At 43.1% G+C, this 19,307-nt stretch overlaps 1 protein-coding gene across 3 annotated transcripts in view; it reads right to left on the bottom strand.

The window, feature by feature from the left end:
* The window catches only part of PDK3 (pyruvate dehydrogenase kinase 3), a 259,141-nt gene that overhangs the window by 66,862 nt on the left and 172,972 nt on the right, over positions 1 to 19,307 (bottom strand). The window contains exon 1 of one of the 3 annotated variants that reach the window (XM_079910040.1): positions 10,051 to 10,353. The exons of the other annotated variants lie outside the window; for them this stretch is intronic. Within the exon in view, the coding sequence (XP_079766166.1) occupies positions 10,051 to 10,156 (106 nt within the window). The 5' untranslated portion in view covers positions 10,157 to 10,353. Of the gene's footprint in view, positions 1 to 10,050; positions 10,354 to 19,307 lie in introns of those variants that run through there. 3 annotated transcript variants of the gene reach the window in all.

The raw sequence follows: 19,307 nt of genomic DNA, 5'->3' as shown, positions 1-19,307 counted from the left end.
AAATATTCAATCACAGGGAATGTAAATATCGACCTGTGTAATATATAATAAATAGTTTGCTGTAATTTTTGTGCCATTCATTAGAGCAGAAAGAATAATCTCAGTCAAGATGAGACAATGACTAGGAAAGGAGTTCTCCTCGAGGGATATGAAGGGCAATCAAACCCAGCTCTGCCACAAATATGGTGAAACGGGCTACCTGAAGATGCTTCCAGGCTAGTTTCAATAAACGCCAGGTACCCCATCCACAGTTCCCTTAGCACATTTTCTATAAGTTTAGCTAATTTACCAAGAAGAATAAGTGGGCAAGAACAGCGAGAATTTCTAAACATCTAAACTAATAAATAAGGAGCTGCCGTCACCAAATTTTCACAGAAATCACAAGGCAAAAGTTAGCGTATGATATTTAGTCGAAATCAGAAAAGTTGTCCTTTCAGAGAGAATCCACAAATATAAACTATTCTGTGAACTTTGTGATAAAGCAGCAACAAGACAGAAAGACGGGAGGTCTTAATAGTTGCTGCTATGCAAATGGACAGCAGAACAGAGTAAAAGTGAGTTGACTGCAAACGTCCCAACAGAGATGGCAACAAATTCCAGAGGGATTTAGTGACAGTTTACATACTGCTCTAGGTGATAAATCTGACCATGATAAAAGCATTGCAAATGACTGGGTATATTAAAACTCAGACTGTGCACTAAATGAAAAGGAAACCAATAATCAGTGTCAACATATGTGAATATATGGGCAAAAGATGTAACGCTATCACCAAAAAATGGATGGAAGAATTAGAGGTGATATTCTTTCCGAACGCCTTTAGTTGTATACTTTGATAATTACTTTACCAAAGAAGGGAGCACAAGAGGAAACAATAGATATACAGCACAACAGCTTACTATGCCAAGTAGACACAGGGAGTGCACGCAAATGATTAAAACTCCCGAGTCCAGTTACTAAATGGTCAAGGGCACTTCACACACACCAAAATGCACAAAATAAACCCACAAGGGGAAAAGATAAAACTTTTAGCTTCTATGTTACCTACTATACAATTGAAGTCATAAAACCTCATTTTGGCAGGGCTGTGGAGAAACCGGTACACTTAAACTTTGGTGACAGCCCTAGAGATTAAAGCTATAAAATCCCTCCAAGCCTTTCACATGGTAATTCCACACAGGGGCACATACCCTATAGGTAAGCCACCGATCACCTGGAAGAGTCCTAGCTACCCCAAAAGTCACACTCCAGATAGCCAAGTTTTACTGTTACTAGCATGCCGGACAAACAAAGCTTTATCATTGAAATGCCAATTAACAGCGATCACTGCACACTTCTTTAACAGGGAGCCAAACTGTCTCAGACTAGAGGTCCAAACTTTCTGTAAAGGGCCAGATGGTAAACATTTTGGCTTTGTGGGCCAAATCGTCTCTGTGGCAACTACTCAACCCTGCTGTTGCAGAGGTACAGAAGCCACATACGCTATGTAATGAATGGGCATGGCTGTGGTCCAATAAAACTTTATTTACAAAAATAGGTGCTGCCAAAACCCAGAGCACATGTAACACAAAGACTGAACGCTAATAGAAACTATCAACTTTGGGTGATAATGATGGATCAGTGTGGGTTCATCAGCTGTAACAAATGTCCCACACTGGTGTATGGGAGTTCCCTGTACTTTCTGCCCGTATTTGCTGTGAACCTAAAACTACTCTTAAAAATACAGCCTGTTAATTGTAACACAAAAACAGGTGGCTGGCCCTCGGGCTATAGTTCGATAACCTGTCTTAGACTATGGCATTCAAAAAAAAAAGGATTTGTCCAACTCTGGAATCAGATAATCATGGAAGTAAATCAGATAATCATGGAAGTAAAATAATAGAATTTCATTTTATGAAAATTTATGGTGATATTTTCTGATTCCATCCAGTAATAAGACCATGGTTTCCCAAATCTTGCCAACAATCTGATCAACTTCCCAGAGTTTACTGGGACGAAACCACTCAGTCATCAAGAGGTCAGGACGTGTGGCCATGTCTCCCCTTCAGAAGCACACAAAACTGCCGAGAGAGCGAACAAAGCTGGAACTACACCTTAAACGCTCAGAGCCTGATAAACCAGGTTATGTTGAAATCCAGTCATATCAGATCTTTAGGGCCCAAAAGGCCAATTCTTTCTTTAAATTTAAATATTGATCAGGGTGCATTAAGCCACGTTAGATATCTTTACCCTAAATGAAATTGTACTCTTCCCCTTTAATTCTGAATCATTAGCTCTGTCTCTAAACAGATTAGTCTAATTCTTGGCAACTCCTCACAGAAGAACATCATCTCTTACAGAAAAGGTGTGTCATGTACATATATGTAAAGGTACAAAATGTACACACTCAGAAACAAAATGCTACTGCTTCTCTCTTTTCCTAACACAATTAAAAAAAAACAAAACCCAAAAACTCTCCTCATTTTCTCCAGAAACAAAACCACTCTTCTCCCCAGTAGTAATCAGGCTTTAAGAAGCGTGACTTACAAACTCAAGGCTTTCCGAAGAGCAGTCATTTGCAACCAAAGTCAACTTCGCAGTGGATACTGGAATCTTAAAATACTTTCTAAAGGCAAACAGAGGGCAGCTGGGCCTTCAAACCTCAAGAAGAGTAAAAACAGGGAAACTGGTTGCTTCCTTCTAATAGCTAAAGGCTCCAAGGTTCAGAGAACCAGTGTAATTATGACAGAAATCTTTTCTGTGAAAAGAAGACAGAGCTGTCAGACAACCTATTGTCAGACAACGTATCTTCCGGTGGTTTTATTTCAGAGATGCTATATTTAAATGTGGGGACATTACAGAAGTTTAGACCTATATAACAACTGACTAAATTAAAGTGACATAATGTTTAACAACCTTTAAATGGAGTCAATAATCACCACTTATGAAGCGCCCACTCTGGGCAGAAAGCAAACAGCTGAGGAAGCTGTGAAAAGGGTACAAAGAACAGGTGAGTGCCTACCCTCTGGAAAGAGACAGTTCAGAATAAAATCAAAGAACAGGAGCCAGGAGCAAATATGTTTAATACAAGTGCAGCTGTGCAAAAGACGGGTGCAAAGCAACTGGGAAATAAAACAGAAAGTCAGTCTGTAGGGAGCGGATCAGAGTGATTAATGAAGGAACCCGAAGTGGACAGGGTAAAGCTGAAAGATGAAAAGCATGTCCAGATGAAACTGTGAATCATTTCCTATGAACTCATTCAAGATTCAGAAGGTTCTATCTTTAAGTTATGTCATACAGTCCAAGTTCTCCTTTGCTTACATCACTAAGAGAACTTTAAATTCTTAACAACCACTTAACAGAAAGACCTCAAGCTTTTGCAAACGTCACAAAGAACCACGGTAACGTTAACTGCCATTCAAAGACAGTTAATTGGTCCAAAACTCCTGAGAGCAACAGGTTTACAGGAAAAAAAGAGTAAAAGTTAAACTGAGAAATAAAATCAATAAATGTTTATTCTGAACATTAAAATGTGATATTTCTATTACTCCTTTTAAGGAGTTAATATATCATTGTCCAATAGAAACCTGTGAGCCACACACATAATTTTAAACTTCCTAGCAGCCATATGAACATAAAAAGAAACAGGTGAAATTTTTGATGTTTAATTTAATGCAACATACCCCCCAAATTACCATTTCAACGTGGAATCAATACAGAAACATACTGAGATAGTTTAGTATCTTTATATTAAGTCTTTGAAATCCAGTGTGTCATACTTACATCTCAATTCAAAAGCTAAATTTCTAACAGAAATAATTGGCCTATAATTAGATTTCATCAAATTTACAGTTAAGGTAGATTCACATATCCAAACTGTTCTAAACATACTTAAAAGTTTTCCAATTAACTGAATCAAGCGTCACTTTTAAGTTTAAATGTAAATTAAATCAATTCAGTTTCTCAGTCACAACAGCCACATTTCAAGGGCTCAATAGGTTCAGCTGGCTAGTGGTGACCATACTGGACAAAGAAAGTCTAAATAAATCAGTAGAAAGATAATCCCTGGAACCAAAAATTCCAACCTAATTACTGAAAGAAATATAACAAAACAAAGCAAGATATATAATATGGTAGAAAAATTACAGGTATTAAAGACATAAAGTGAAAGAAAATTATAGATGTTTATCGTTACAGATGACAGATCTGTCATATCAATAATATAAACTGGTTAAACTTAACCACATAAAAGAAAAAGTTTGACTCACAAAGCAAAACCCAGCTTTATACTACATTTCAAGAAATTCAGAAATGCTCTAGCAGAAAATGAAAACAAGAGGCAGATAGGGCTCCGGATCTCAATGTCACGTAAGGATGAATCCAGGCCAAAAAGCACTGAACTAGTCAAAGGGCAGCACTCTGTACCCTAAAGCGTGCATCTCGAAATGACAGTTAAGGATGTCTAAGCAGCAAATGCAACATTAACAGGCACAAAGCAAAAACCATAGGCAATAACTGGAGAAACAGAATCGGATTATTAGGAGACCTGAACTTCTTTTGACCCATGACAGATCCAGTAGATTAAAAAAAGCAAAGGTATAGAAAACTCAAATAAAATAATTAATATGGTAGATTGGATATATGAAGCTCTGTAACCTGAGAAGAGAACATAACCTTCTTTTTGCTGCCCAAGGAACAGTGACAGGAAATGAACACAGATTGGACTACAAAGCAAACATCAATAAATTAAAGAAATGATTCCGATAACATTCTCTGATCACAATGCAGCAAAAGTAAAAATCAACAAAATTAAAATACAGGGTGCACTTCTACTGGAAATTTAAAAACTCAAGTCTTGGGCTTCCCTGGTGGCGCAGTGGTTGGGAGGCACCTGCCAATGCTGGGGACACAGGTTCGAGCCCTGGTCTGGGAAGATCCCACATGCCACAGAGCAACTAAGCCCATGTGCCACAACTACTGAGCCTGTGCTCCACAGCCCGCGAGCCACAACTACTGAGCCCGCGTGCCACAACTACTGAGCCCATGTGCCACAACTACTGAAGCCCGTGCGCCTAGAGCCCATGCTCCGCAACAAGAGAAGCCACTGCAGTGAGAAGCCCGCGTGCCACACGAAGCGTAGCCCCCCGCTTGCCGCAACTACAGAAAGCCCGCACGCAGCAATGAAGGCCCAACGCAGCCAATAAATAAATAAATTTATAAAAAAATAAAATAAAATAAAACTCAAGTCTTAGTTCACATAAGAATAAAAACCTGAAGATGCAGAAGAGCTGGGGAGAAAAAGCATCAAACACTATACACATCAGCTGCTAAAGCAGTGTTCAGAGGAATGCCTGTAGCCTTAAATACTGAAATAAACAAAGAAGAAATGAATTTTGCCATTCAAAAAGAAAAAAAATAACACTGAGCACATGAGGGGGAATTAATAAAATCAAAGTAGACATTAATGAACTAGAAAACAAAAGTCATAAAGCTAATAAGTGAATCCAATCATATAAACCAACAACTAATCTAATCACAAAAGAGGGGGAGAATATAGAAGGAATAAAGGAGGATCAGCCACAGAGAAAATTAAGACTAATTACTATCTCAGTTTGCAAACTGGCTTTAAAACCTTGATGACTAGGATAATTTTCTAGAGAAATACATCAAAATGGATTCTAGAAGAGACAAAAAATCTATCCAGATCAATACCACAGACTAGAGAAACCTGTCAAAAAGCAACAGTCCCCAAGACACACTAGGTTTAAAAGGTTTCATGGGTGGATTCTACCAGATCTTTGAAGAACACATAGTTCAAAAGATAAACTGGTCTTAGTGCAGAAAAAAATGTATTTCTTCTGAAACAAGCATGACATTGATAAGAAAATCTGACAGACTGCACATACACACAACATCCACAGACAAACAGCACGTGCAGATCAATATAATGAACCCAGGATTTCATCAAACTATTCTCTCTAGTACTGTATATGCTTCCAATTTTCCATAATAAAAAGCTAAAGTTAAAATATTTTACTCTGTAAAAATACTGAATCACTATGCTGTACACCTGAAACTAATATAATCTTATAAATCAACTGTACTTCAATTTAAAAAATTTCTTTACTCAAGGAGAAAAAACTTTTATCTAGATACACTTCTTCACTTATCAAAAGTTTGACAACAATGTGGTAAAAGTGTAGGAAAATAGGTACTCTCAGAAACTTCTAGTGAGAGGCTAGACAGACAACCTCGATGGAAGGCAATCTGACAATATTTATCAAAATTTCAAATGCACATAGCCTTTGGTGTAGAAATGCCATGTTTAGGAATTTGTCCTATATATATACTCACACACGCATGGAATGATGAATGCAGTAATTCAGCGTAGCACAGGCTGTCACAGCAAAGATTGGAAACAACCTACCAGCCGTCAACAGAGAGTTGGCTAATGAATATAGTACACTCATATAAACAAGTTCTCAGAAGCCATAAAACAGAAAAAGGAAGTTCTGCAGTTACGATATGGAAAGCTGTCTAAGGAATGAAGTTTAAAAAGGTACGGACAAAAGTATTACAAGTTGCCGTTTATTTTAAAATGGGGAGGCTAGTGGACAAAAGTAGGAAGCTGACTTTTCTATGTCCTTTCGTACCTTTTGAATTTGGAACCATGTAACTATAATCTCAGGCCAAAAAGAATCTCTCTTTTTTTTAATCTCACCTTTCACAACGCACTACTGCCCTTATAAACTCATGATCCATTTAGAACGTTTGCTATTCTTGTTAAACTTGCGAACTGTGTGCAAGGCCATGTTTCAAGTAAAGATTGAGCTCAAGAAAACTCTTCTTATTTTAAAGGGCATAGAGAAATACGGCCCACGGATGAAAGGGGGACAACTCTAGATCCAGAAGATCATCTAATTAGTGGTTCTCAACCCTGGTTATGCTTAAGAACAACCAAAAATACCAATGCCCAGCCCCCCCAGAACATTTATAGTAAAGTCTGGAGGACTGGGGCACAGGCATGAAGACCATGCAGGCATCTAAATGCTTTACAGCAGTAGTCCTCAACAGAGGGTGACGCATTTTGCTCCCCTGGGGGACATGGCAGTGTCTGGAAACATGTTTGGTTGTCACAACTCATGTGTGGAGGGAGTGCGGGGGGGAGAGCGGGGTGTGCTGCTGGCATCTAGTGCGGAGAGACCAGGGGTGCAGCTTTCGTAAACCTCCCACAACGCACAGGACAGCACCCCTCCTCCACCGAACAATGACCTGCCCCAGAAAGTCAAGAGTGCTGAGATTGAGCAGGCCTCATTTCAAATAAAGTCACTGCTTCTGGAGTAACACGCAGTTTTAGCCTTCCCTCTTAAACAAGGAAGATCATCTCATTTACTAGTGGGGATACATTCGCGAAAGAAAGCTGCTTCAGTGCCCACAGAAACCACAATTTGTTGATGCGGTTCTAACAGATACTGTAAACGTGAAATTCCGTGGATATTCTTTCTCTGGTCCCTGTCCAGGTATTCTAGTCCAAAACTTCGGTCCCGTTTGCAAAGTAGCCAGGTAGAACGTCACGAAGTGGCAGTCTGTGGGTCAGCATAGTTCATGCGTCTGTTCTGTTTGAGCCCTAGGTCTTGAAAGTATACTGAATCAGCGCCGGTCAGCTTGCCCCTCCGGAGCCAGCATATACGGGGTGGACGGGGCTGCCACGGCCCCCCACCCCAAGCTGGCTTCGTGTAGTCATCTGCTGCTCCCACTCAGGGCCTGTAAGCACTGGAGGTGGCCCTCCCCTGCAGTGTTCTCCAATCATTCAGGGGCATAAAGCCTCTTTACTCTTCTTCCTTCTCACCTTAAAAATATCCCCACATCCTTGCTAAATTCTCAAACTCCCGCACCACTTGCCAAAATCGGACTTCTATCCAGAGCTGGAAGAACCAAGAGAAAGGGAGAAGTCGAAATGGCCTTTGTGTGGCAACTCTCTTCTAGTTGTTGGCATTAAAGATAGACTGCCTGCCACCTGATTCGTCTCTGGGCATTACAAATGAGCCTTGAGTTTCTAGCACATTCCACTACAATTATATATAGCTCTTCTGTGAGCTTCCTTATAAGGAAAAGACTTCAATTATTAGGCTTCTTCCATTATCCTAGATTAGAGTATCCCCTCCACTCTGCCCAAAATAGGTCAGAAGGCTCTTACGGGAAATACCTATCCAAAGATTTGGTAGTTTTCTTTTAAAAAGCTCATCCCTTTTCCTTGGAAATTAGGATCACACAGTTCGGGAACTGTGCTTTAGAGATGACCTTATACAATCCACGTGTTCTATTGACGGGGACAATGAACCCCAGTGAGGTTCAGTCACTTAGCCAAGGCCAGGCTCCTGAGTCAGTGGCAGAGCAAGAATTAGAACATTTCTTTCCAGATAATGGTCCCACGGGTTTTCCACGATAACACTATGCCCCACTGTGGTTTTCCTACTCAAATAACATCTCTGCCAAGACACCTATTAACATGGTAGATATTAGCTGCTATAGAAATAAATCAACCAAAATTTCGTCAAGCTATGAGAGCTATCACTTCAACTTTGAGGGTGGAAGGAAGGAACTGGGAGTCTCTGGATTCTTTCTGTTCCTTTTACTGTGAATTAACCTGTCTCAGTTTACCCCAATGAAAAGTCGATACCTTCAGAATCTCTCAAAGCCATAAATTAGGGACAGAATGTTGCTATTTATAGCAAGAGCGACATTTTCTTTCTAAACTCTGAAGTCGGGGGGCTGCCTCAAACCTCTAAAATTCTCACAAGTGGCCACAGATGGTAAAGTAAAACTACTGAAAAGCTTCTGGGACTGAAGTTTAAGATGCAAAGATCAACATGTCACTGAACCCTGACTTTCCTCATCATTCGCTGGCAAACTGGTTTCTTAAAATTTAATTTGGTCTCAACTTTAACCTATTCCTCTCTTTCTATCCTAACTTAAGTATGGACAACATCACATGGTGCTTACTGGGTCTTCTCCGAATGTGCTACCTACTTTGCACTTAGGTTTTTATGCCTACCTGACACCATCTTTTGACATTTACTTAAAAGTCATTAAACGACCAGCCGCCCCATTATTTTCCCTCGAGAGCTTAGAACATCTTTGCTGCTCCATTTTCTTCTCCTTCCAGGATGCCGCGTTCCCTCCTGATAGCTGGGTGCGCACTTCTGTTTTAATACTTTCAGGTGTTCCACAACCAGCTGCCTCGCATTCACCCAACTTAGAGGATTCCCTCCGCGCTTGAAACGGCACCACTCTGGGGAAACACGATCCAGTTAACAGAAGGTCGTGGAATCTATTCCCATCTCAGCTAGGCCTCAGGCAGGGTGGGGGCCGGGTCTTCTGCGCTCCCACCTCAATTCGTGGAAGCTGCCCACCGTCCCGCCCGACAGGGGAGAAGGTGGGACACAGAAGGAGAGGCGCGGCGAAAGGTGCTGGCACGAGACCCTGCTCTGACGCTAGGAGCCCACACGTCCGCTCCTCCCAGCATCTAAGGCTTTTGCAGTCCAGGCCTCTAACTGCTTTAACACTGCACGAACGAGACAGCAGTTCGAGTCCTGGCGCTCCGGCCAGACAGGAGCACCTTAAGAGCAGAAAAGGAACAAAATGCCATTGCATAATTTATTCGACCTCAAAGTGTTTCTAAACAGCTCTTACCCAATCCAAAAAAAAAAAAAGAATCTAAATACAAAAACGTTCAAAAGCCACCCACACTCCGCTCCGAAGTTTTAAGGGCGGTGAGGTCTGTGTCAAGTAGATTTGAAGCTAACGACGGCAGCTTTGGAGAGTCCCGCCCGGAATGAGGCTCCTCGCATGCGGTTTCTGTGTCTCCGGGTAAGCCCCCGGCGGGTGTGTGGGTGCCAGGCCATGCCCCTCTGTGCCCCGAAATCCGAGCCCCCCGGCATCCCGGAGCCCCGCCCGCGGTTCCAATGGACTTTGCCCGGAGGCGGCGGAGACCTGCGGCGGCGGGCCCAGAAGGCAGCGGCCCCACACCCCGGGGCCGTGGAGACCGTGGCGACCCGCGGCCCCGCACTTACCGAAGTCCAGGAACTGCTTGATGGAGAGCGGCGATGGCGAGAAGCGGGAATAGCGCTCAATCTGCTTGGGCACCGGCTGCTTCAGCAGCCACCGGAACAGCCGCATCCTCGTCGGGGCAACGCAGAGACCAGTCAAGACGCTCAAGCGGCCGCAAAGGCCGGTGCAGCCGAGCCGCGCGGATTAGGCAAGTTCGCCAAGCGCGCACCCTGGCCTCCGTCTCGGCCTCGGCGACGCGGGTGCAGCCGCCGCAGCACCACCAGCAGCACCACCAGCAGCTACCGTGCCCCGGCCGGCCGCCCGCCCGCGGCTTCCCCAGGCCCCGCCCACGGGGGCGGAGCCAGCCGCCGTACGTACGCGGCGCGCGGGGGGCGCGAGGGGCGCGCGGCCGCACGCGCTGGCTGCTGATTGGCCGCTGCCGCCCTCGCTTTCTTTTGCCGGAGTGCAGCCGGGGGCGCCCCCCTCCTTCGCTCCCGGGACCCAGACAGGCCCAGCAAGTGCATCTACACCCTGTCCCGTCCCGGGCTACGTCCTCCGCGGCCGAAAGGTGGCGGAGGTACAAGGGGACTGGGAGGAGATCCGGGGCCCTCGCCCGGAATCCGATCCAAAGCGCTGCTCAAGGCCCCTCTCCACCGAAGGCACCTCTTCCGGGAGGCCTTCCCTGGATCAGCTGACTGTTACACTTCAGGGTATTTGTTGCGTCTTGACACTTTTAAATCTTCTGTTTACCACTTAACTATACTGGCTGCTTCATGCCCTCCACCACAGCCACCACCGTTGGGCAAATATAAACTCACTGGTTCGGATTCCTGCCTGCCCCTCACCACTGGACGGGATTCACTGTAATGTCACTCTCTTGTTTCATAGCCACCCTCCCCCCCACCCGCCTGGGCCAACTCCTTTGGGCAAGATTAATTGTTACGTCACTGACCGTTTCATGCCACCACCGCCATCACCACCATTGAACGGGGTCAATTATGAGGTCAATGGCACTTCATTTAGTCCCTCCCCGGGAACTCCCCCTAACACCACTGGGCAGGATTAATTGTAAGGTCACTGTCTCTGTTTCATGTCACCCCCCCCCAACCGCTACCATTGGAAAGGATCCAATTTAAGGTCTTAGGCACTGTCTTTCATACCCCCTCACCTCCACCACCACCATAGGACAGCCCCCTGACTCTTTTTCATGCCTCACCACCACCAGCACCACTACTTCTGGACAGGAGTCTGTGCTTACACTATGTATTACACTTACACTATGTTAGGTATTGTTTGTATAAGAGTGAACTTGACCTCAGGGCTCAATATATGCAATCATTATTTCCTAATGTGAAGGTATGAAGTACAGCTTGCTTTAACTATTTCCACCAAACCTTGCTTTATTTTTGGCAACGTATAAACATCAACTAAATGAAAGGTAGAATGTTCTCTGAGGAAAGGTAAAAATGTAACTGGAAACCACTCCTTTGGTCTGATTGGACTGGTTTTCTCAGTGAGTAAGATGATTGGTGTGTAGCTATTTAGCTTTTGTGCCTTCATTGGGTCTCTGTGCACCCAATTCTTTGCTTAATGCTTGCACCTCTACTCTGAACTTAAAGAGAAAAGTAATACGTACACTCAAAGACATCCACTGGTCCTCCCTCACTTCTAGATTTTCAAGTACATCTTGGTCATCTTGGTGGTGGTATGGTATGTAGACTACCATGTCTTTTCAAAACAAAAAGCTGAACAAACATACCAACAACCTCTTTAACCAAGAGCTCTGCCAGAAGAGCTAAGCAATCGTGTTGGTGTGCATGGGCAGACGAAAAGACCTGTGGCCTGTGACTCCTCCAGTGACTTTCTCGGGTGCTACCAGGAAGCATGTTGTACTTGGTGGCAGTTGTGGGAGTCGATGAGCAGGAAGAAGTTGAATATCGATGGAGAGGGGTTTTTCCCAACCTAAGCCGCAAATCGCTGCTGATCTTTCTGAGCTTGGAAAGACTTGTTTCACTCCTTCCTTTTTTACTGAACAAAATGCTACTTTACATCTATGTATTCTGATTTACTGAATTGTCATGTGCATAGTTTTATTAATCTTTCTCCAAAAGGTGGCAAAGTCTTAGAAGTTGGGAACAATATGATAGAGCCTGGTATAATAGAAATTGTGCTGGTCCAGGGCTCAAATGACCCAGTCCTAAGCTTGGTTCTTTTATTAACTAGCTGTGTGACCTTAGACAAGTCACTTAGCCTTTCTGTGTCTGTGACTTCTTATGTCAGATGGGGCTACCTGATTTCTCTCCCTGGCATTTGTGACAATCAAATGAAATAAATATTTAATACAAACACAAGATATGGTTGTACCTCTTTTATCCAACTATTTATTTATTTAAGCTAAAAGTTTCATGTTAACTGGCAAAATCCAGAAGCTAAACCAGTGGGTTGATTTCAGTGCTGGTTGTAGTTATAAAAGAAGGATCTTGAGAGAAATAAATAGATCTTGATGAACTTTTTTCAATTATTTGTACACACCAAGGTCTTGCCCAAGCCCTGCTCCCAGTGGCTCTCAAAGTGAGATCCCTGGTCCAGCAGCAGGAGTGTCACCTGGGAACTTGTTAGAAATGCAAACTCTTGGACCCCACCCCAGACCTACTGAATCAGAAATGCTGGGGGTGGGGCCTGGCACTCTGTTTTAATAAGCTTATGGGGGTTTCAAAGATATGGCCACAAATTCTTTGATATTCCTCCCCTCAAGAGATGGTGCTTAATTATTCTCCCCTTGAGTATGGACTAGAAGTAGTACTCACTTCTACCAAATACAGGATGGCCAAAAGTGATGAGATCTCACTTCGAAGATTAGTTTATAAAACAACTTCTGTCCTACCTAACCAATATTCCTCAAAACTATCAAGGTCATTTAAAACAAGGAAAATGGGCTTCCCTGGTGGTGCAGTGGTTAAGAATCTGCCTGCCAATGCAGGAGACACGTGTTGGAGCCCTGGTCCGGGAAGATCCCACATGCCGCAGAGCAACTAAGCCCATGCGCCACAACTACCGAGCCTGCGCTCTAGAGCCCACAAGCCACAACTACTGAGCCCACGCGCCACATCTACTGAAGCCCATGCGCTCCAGAGCCCGCGCTCCGCGACAAGAGAGGCCACCGCAGTGAGAAGCCCGCACACCACAACGAAGAGTAGCCCCAGCTCACCGCAACTAGAGAAAGCCTGTGTGCAGCGACGAAGACCCAACACAGCCAAAAATAATAAATAAAAATAAAATAAATTTATAACAAACAAAAACAACAAGGAAAATAAGAAAAACTGTCACAGCCAAGAGAAGCCTAAGTAGACATGACAACTAAATATCATGTGCTATCCTGGATGGGATTCTGGAACAGAAAAAAGGACACTAAGGTAAAAACTAAGGAATTCGGCATAAAGGAAGGACTCTGGACCAAATTTGTTTAATAATAATGTATTAACATATGTTTATGAATTGTAATAAATGTACCATACTAATGCAAAATGTTACCAGTAGGGGAAACTGGATATGCGACATATGGGAACTTTGGGTGCTGTCCTCGCAATTTTGCTGTAAATCTAAAAGTGTTCTTAAACAAATCAAGTCAATTATACAGTACACTATTGATGACTATAGTCATCACATTATACTTTACATCAGAACTTATTTATCTTATAACTGGGAGTTTTGAAAGTCGCTAAGAGAGCAGATATTAAAAATTCTCATCACAAGGAAAAAAATTTGTAACTATGTGAGTCTATGGATGTGAACTAAATTTACTGTGGTAATCATTTCACAATATATACATATATCAACCATTTTAGTGTACACCTTAAATTTATACAATGTTATTTATGTCAATTATATCTCAATGAAACTGGAAAAAAAGCAGTACCTTTTGGTTCCAAAATGTAAAATCAAATACATTCAAATAATATAAAGAAAATATTTAAGATAGCAATGAAAATATTTTATAACCATGGAATAACTATTGAACATTTAAAGGACATGAATTACTACTACTACTACCACTACTAATACTAATGTCAACATTTAAAAAAAGACTGTGGCTTCCATGTTAGGGTTTTGTCTCTCCCCCTTCCCCTGTCTCTGTGTCTGTGTCTCTCTCATCCTCTCTCAAAAGCCACCTGCCAGGCTGCAAGGCAGCCCTGTGGAGAAGCTCACAAGAGTGAGCTTGGAAGGAAATCCCTTTGGAAGCAGATCCTTTCCCTGCTCAGCACCTTGACTGTAACCTCGGGAGAGACCCCAAGCCACAACCACTCAGCTAAGCAGTTCCTGGATGCTTAGCTGAGAAATGCTCACAGTTTGCTGTAATAAATGCTTGTTGTTTCCAGCTGCTAACTTTTTGGATAATTTGTTATGCACTAATAGTTAACTAATCTACAAGCCCTCCAGGTGATTCTGACGCATGCTCAAGTGGGAGAACCAATGGATGGACCTAGAGATTATCATACTAAGAGAAAGACAAATATATGATATCACTCATATGTGGAATCTAATTTTGTTTTAAAAGATACAAATGAACTTATTTACAAAACAGAAATAGACTTATGGTTACCAAAGGGAAAACGTTGGGGGGGGGGATGAACCAGGAGCTTGGGATGAACATACTAACCTTAACTATATGTAAGATAGATAACCAACAAGGACCGACTGTATAGCACAGGGAACTCTAACTCTACTCAATATTCTGTGATAACCTACATGAGAAAAGAATCTTAAAAAGAATGAATATATGTATAACTGAATCACTTTACTGTACACCTGAAACTAATGCAACATTGTAAATTGACTATTCTCCAATAAAAAAATTTTTTTAAGTGTGAGAACCAGTTTCCTGTACTATGCACTCTAGAGCAGCACCCTATTCCTTCTTGTTAATGCCTCAGACCTCAGCACGGTCAACACTTAGACATCAAGGGAGGCCTTCCCCCCTCATAAACGCTATTCATTCCCCTTGCTATACGGTTTCCTGACTCTGTTCCTCCCACTGTAACACTCAAAACACTTCGTTATCATTTGATTAATGCCTGTCTTCGGCACTAGACATCAGCCCTGTGACCACTGGGCCCAGGTCCGGCTTATTCACTGCTTCAGTGAGTAGCATATGTACTATATGTAGCTCAGTGTGTAGCATATGTACCAGTCACTATTTAGGTTCACAACAAGTATTTTTTTAAATAAATGAAAACCGACAATAATAACATCAAAACCTACCCCAGGGCTTCCCTGGTGGCGCAGTGGTTGAGAGTCCGCCTGCCGATGCGGGGGACACGGGTTCGTGCCCCGGTCCGGGATGATCCCACATGCCGCGGAGGGGCTGGGCCCGTGAGCCATGGCCGCTGAGCCTGTGCGTCCAGAGCCTGTGCTCCGCAACGGGAGAGGCCGCAACAGTGAGAGGCCCGCGTACCACAAAAAAAAAAAAAAAAAAAAAACCTACCCCAAATCGCATTCCTTCTGAGCAGCTCTCAATGGAGAACAAAGGCAAGGGTAGCGTTCTGAGTAATTCAAACAATAATGTACACTTCATTAAATAACATTTTGATAAAGCCAAAAGCCAAAATCCAAAGTGGACTGGAACAGATGAGGAAAAAAAATAACCCCTGACTATCTCATCATCAATCACCGGTCGCTGGATCTTGTTATAAAACGCCTCCACCATCACTTGACTTTATGAAATCCTGGTCTCCCTGCCTTTTCCTCCCCTCTCTCTCTTCACTCTCGACTAACATTTTTTGAGCACCTACTGTGTGCTCTGTGAAATTACCTATGTTGTCTCTTCACAGTAAATCTGATGAATGAATACTATCCTCATTTTATAGGTGAGTGAACTAAGATACAGAAAGCTTAAACTAATTTAAGATTACACAGCTTGTAAATGACAGTCCAGATTTGAATCCAGGTCTCCTGACTCTCAATTCTATGTTCTTTCATAATACCAGCATGAATTGTTTTTAATAGACTTTTTTTTAAAAGCATTTTTAGGTTCATAGCAAAATTATGCCTCCCCCACCATCAACTCCCACCAGATGGTACCTTTGCTACAATCAGTGAACTTACATTGACACATCATTATCAACCAGAGTCCATAGTTTACATTACTGTTCACTCCTGGTACTGTACATTCTATGGGTTTGGACAAAAGTATTGCCCTACAAATCCCCTGTTCTCTGCCTACGCATCCCTCCCCATCCCAACCCCTGGCAACCACTGATCTTTTCACTGTCTCCATAGTTTTGCCTTTTCCAGAATGTCATATAATTGGAATCATAAAGTATACAGCCTTTCAGATTGGCTTCTTTCACTTGACAATGTGCACTTAAGACTCCTCCATGTCTTTCTGTGGCTTGATAGCGCATTTCTTTTTAGGTCTGAATAAAATTCCATTGTCTGGATGTAGCCTAGTTTATTGATCCATTCACCTCTCGAAGGAAATTTCGGTTGCATCCAAGATTCACTGGCCCACCTTTTGATTTTAAAAGTGGAAAGTAAGAATGTGAAGATGAGTGAACTAGAGGAGTGACAACTACTTAACTTTTACTAAATTTATATCTTGAATCAAATATGTGTGTGATTTGAAGCAGTAGTTCTATCCTCTCAAGGGCCAAGATTCTTGATTCTTTCGACAAACTATTCTGGGTGGCACAAATCCTCTTGAAGTCCATTTATCCTGGTCCTTTCATTTCTAATTAAGGAGGGTTTTCAGTCTTGATGGTCTTTCTCTTGCCCCAAAAGAGGTCAGAAAAGATTTTAAGTACAGGGATAGTGTGGCAGGATAACTTATTGAGAAATTAAATTTGGATTTTGTTTTTGCTGCTCCTGGACGGACAAAAGAAAGGGGTGGCTGATCAGCCCCAATCTAAAAGACAACGGAGGGCTTCCCTGGTGGCACAGTGGTTGAGAGTCCGCCTGCTGATGCAGGGGACACGGGTTCGTGCCCCGGTCCGGGAAGATCCCACATGCCGCGGAGCGGCTGGGCCCGTGAGCCATGGCCGCTGAGCCTGCGCGTCCGGAGCCTGGGCTCCGCAACGGGAGAGGCCACAACAGTGAGAGGCCCGCGTACCGCCAAAAAATAAAAGACAACGGAGACTTTGGATCTTGGCTTTGGGCTGCTGTGCCTTGGGAAATTCGTTAGCTGTTCTGTATAGCAAAGTGCTTTGGTTTCTAGGGCTGAAAACAGGTTGGAAGATAGAGGAGACATTCTGGTAGTCTCTGTAATCGCGCCTCGGATTAAACCTCATTGGCTACGATACCGCCACTGTGCAAAGCTGGTACGGTAAGTCCCCTACATACGAACCTTCAAGTTGCGAACTTTCAAAGATGTGAAACGTGCGTTCCAACAACATCAGGTGTGAGTGAAACTGCAGCTTGCCCTTCATCTTCTATTACTGACGATCCGTCAGCTCTACCATCTCCCACCTCCTCTCCCTCCTCCAGTCAGTAACTCTTCTTGCCTGTTCACTTGATGCCAGCCCCTGTATGCCAGCTGTTGTACTGTACTACTGGACTTTTCAAGGTACTGTACTGTAAGATTAAAAATGTTTTCTTTATTTTTTGTGTTTGTTCCTTGTGTATTATTTGTGTGAAAAGTATTATAAACCTACTACAGCACAGTACTATATAGCTGATTGTGTTAGTTGGGTACCTAGGCTAACTTTGTTGGACTTATGAACAAATTGGACTTACGAATGTGCTCTCGGAATAGAACCTGTTCATACGTAGGGTACTGTAGTCTCTGTAAATTCATTCCCTCTCCTGTTGGTAACTACCCCCAGCTTTTGTTTAGTTCCCCATGCAGTACAATTGTGTTTTGGCCAGGGGTGGGAGTGGGGTGGGGAACAGCTCACTTTGGTTGTAGTAATGAAATATACAGCTCAATCTAAAAACCAATGAGCTTAGGGACTTTCCTGGCAGTCCAGTGGTAAAGAATCCGCCTTCCAACGCAGGGGACTCAGGTTCGATCCCTGGTCAGGGAACTAAGACCCCACATGCCGCGGGGCAACTAAGCCCGTGCGCCACAACTACTGAGCTCATGCGCCTCAACAAGAGAGCCCACGTGCCGCAGACTACGCAGCCCACGCCCTCTGGAGCCCGAGCACCACAATGAAAAGCCCGCCCAGCAACCAAAGATCCCGCATGCCTCAGCGAAGACCCCGTGTGCCGCACCAAGATCCGCTGCGGCCAAAGAACTAAAATAAATAAATTTTTACAATTATTAAAAAAAATAAAATAAAAGCTAATAAGCTTAATTCTGACCACTGGCCATGGCTCATGGTTATTGGCACATGGCCCAATTTAGGCCAATAAAAAGGAGGAGACATTTCCTGGGAGCTTCTGTAAAAGAAACTTGCTTGCCATTCAGAGGAAGCTTCTGGAAGAACCTCTTTCTCTTCTCTTTCACTCTCTCTACCTCCTCCCCATCTCTAAGCACACCCACAAAAGCATCAGTTGACAACCAACTTGTGAGCAGGGTGAAGCTGACAGTGTAGAAAGCAGAGCAGAAGTGGGAAGAGGCTGGGTCCTCGGTGATGTTGTCAGGTAACTAAATCAAACCAATCCTGAAACTTCCAATTTCACAGACTAGTACAGTCTCCTTTATGGTTTAGGCCAGCTTGGGTAGCTTTGTGTTACTTAGAGTCAGAAGCATCCTAACTTTCACATGAAGCCTTTTCCAGATACCCTGCATACACACTTAGGAACAAGCCCCACATTGACGGCTGCTGGTGGGTGTCTTGCCAGCTCTGCACGTAGGAATTCAAACCCAGATTTAATTTGATCTTTTAAAAATAAAGAAAGGTAACGTTTCACGTGCCCGAGTGTTATGGAACGAAATCACGTCTTATAATATCCAGAAGAAACAATAATGGAGGATGATTACGTAAATCATAGCACATGCACCCAGTGGACCATTACCCTGTCATTAAAAATTCACTGTATGGAGTTTATACGAGAACATGGAAATGCAAACATTATACGTAGGTAAAGCAAGATACAAAACTATTTATTAAAGTTGAGCTCAGCTATAAAGAGATCACAAAAGCTTCATAGAAAAAAAGTCTGGAAGGAAACAGAGCAAAATGCCAACAGCACAAGAACCCTGAAGAGTGTTTTGAGCGACACCATTTAGGAAATTCTTGGAGTCCCTGGGTGGGAAGTGATCCAAAAACATGAACCAAGGATAGGTAACATGAATGGCCTTATTCGGTTCTCCTTCACTCCAAAAGATGAAGGTTAATTA

Source organism: Stenella coeruleoalba (assembly GCF_951394435.1).
Source record: "Stenella coeruleoalba genome assembly, chromosome: X".
Lineage (NCBI taxonomy): Eukaryota > Metazoa > Chordata > Mammalia > Artiodactyla > Delphinidae > Stenella > Stenella coeruleoalba.
The sequence above is the reverse complement of the archived record's forward strand: the minus strand, read 5'-3'. Positions and strand labels throughout refer to the sequence as shown.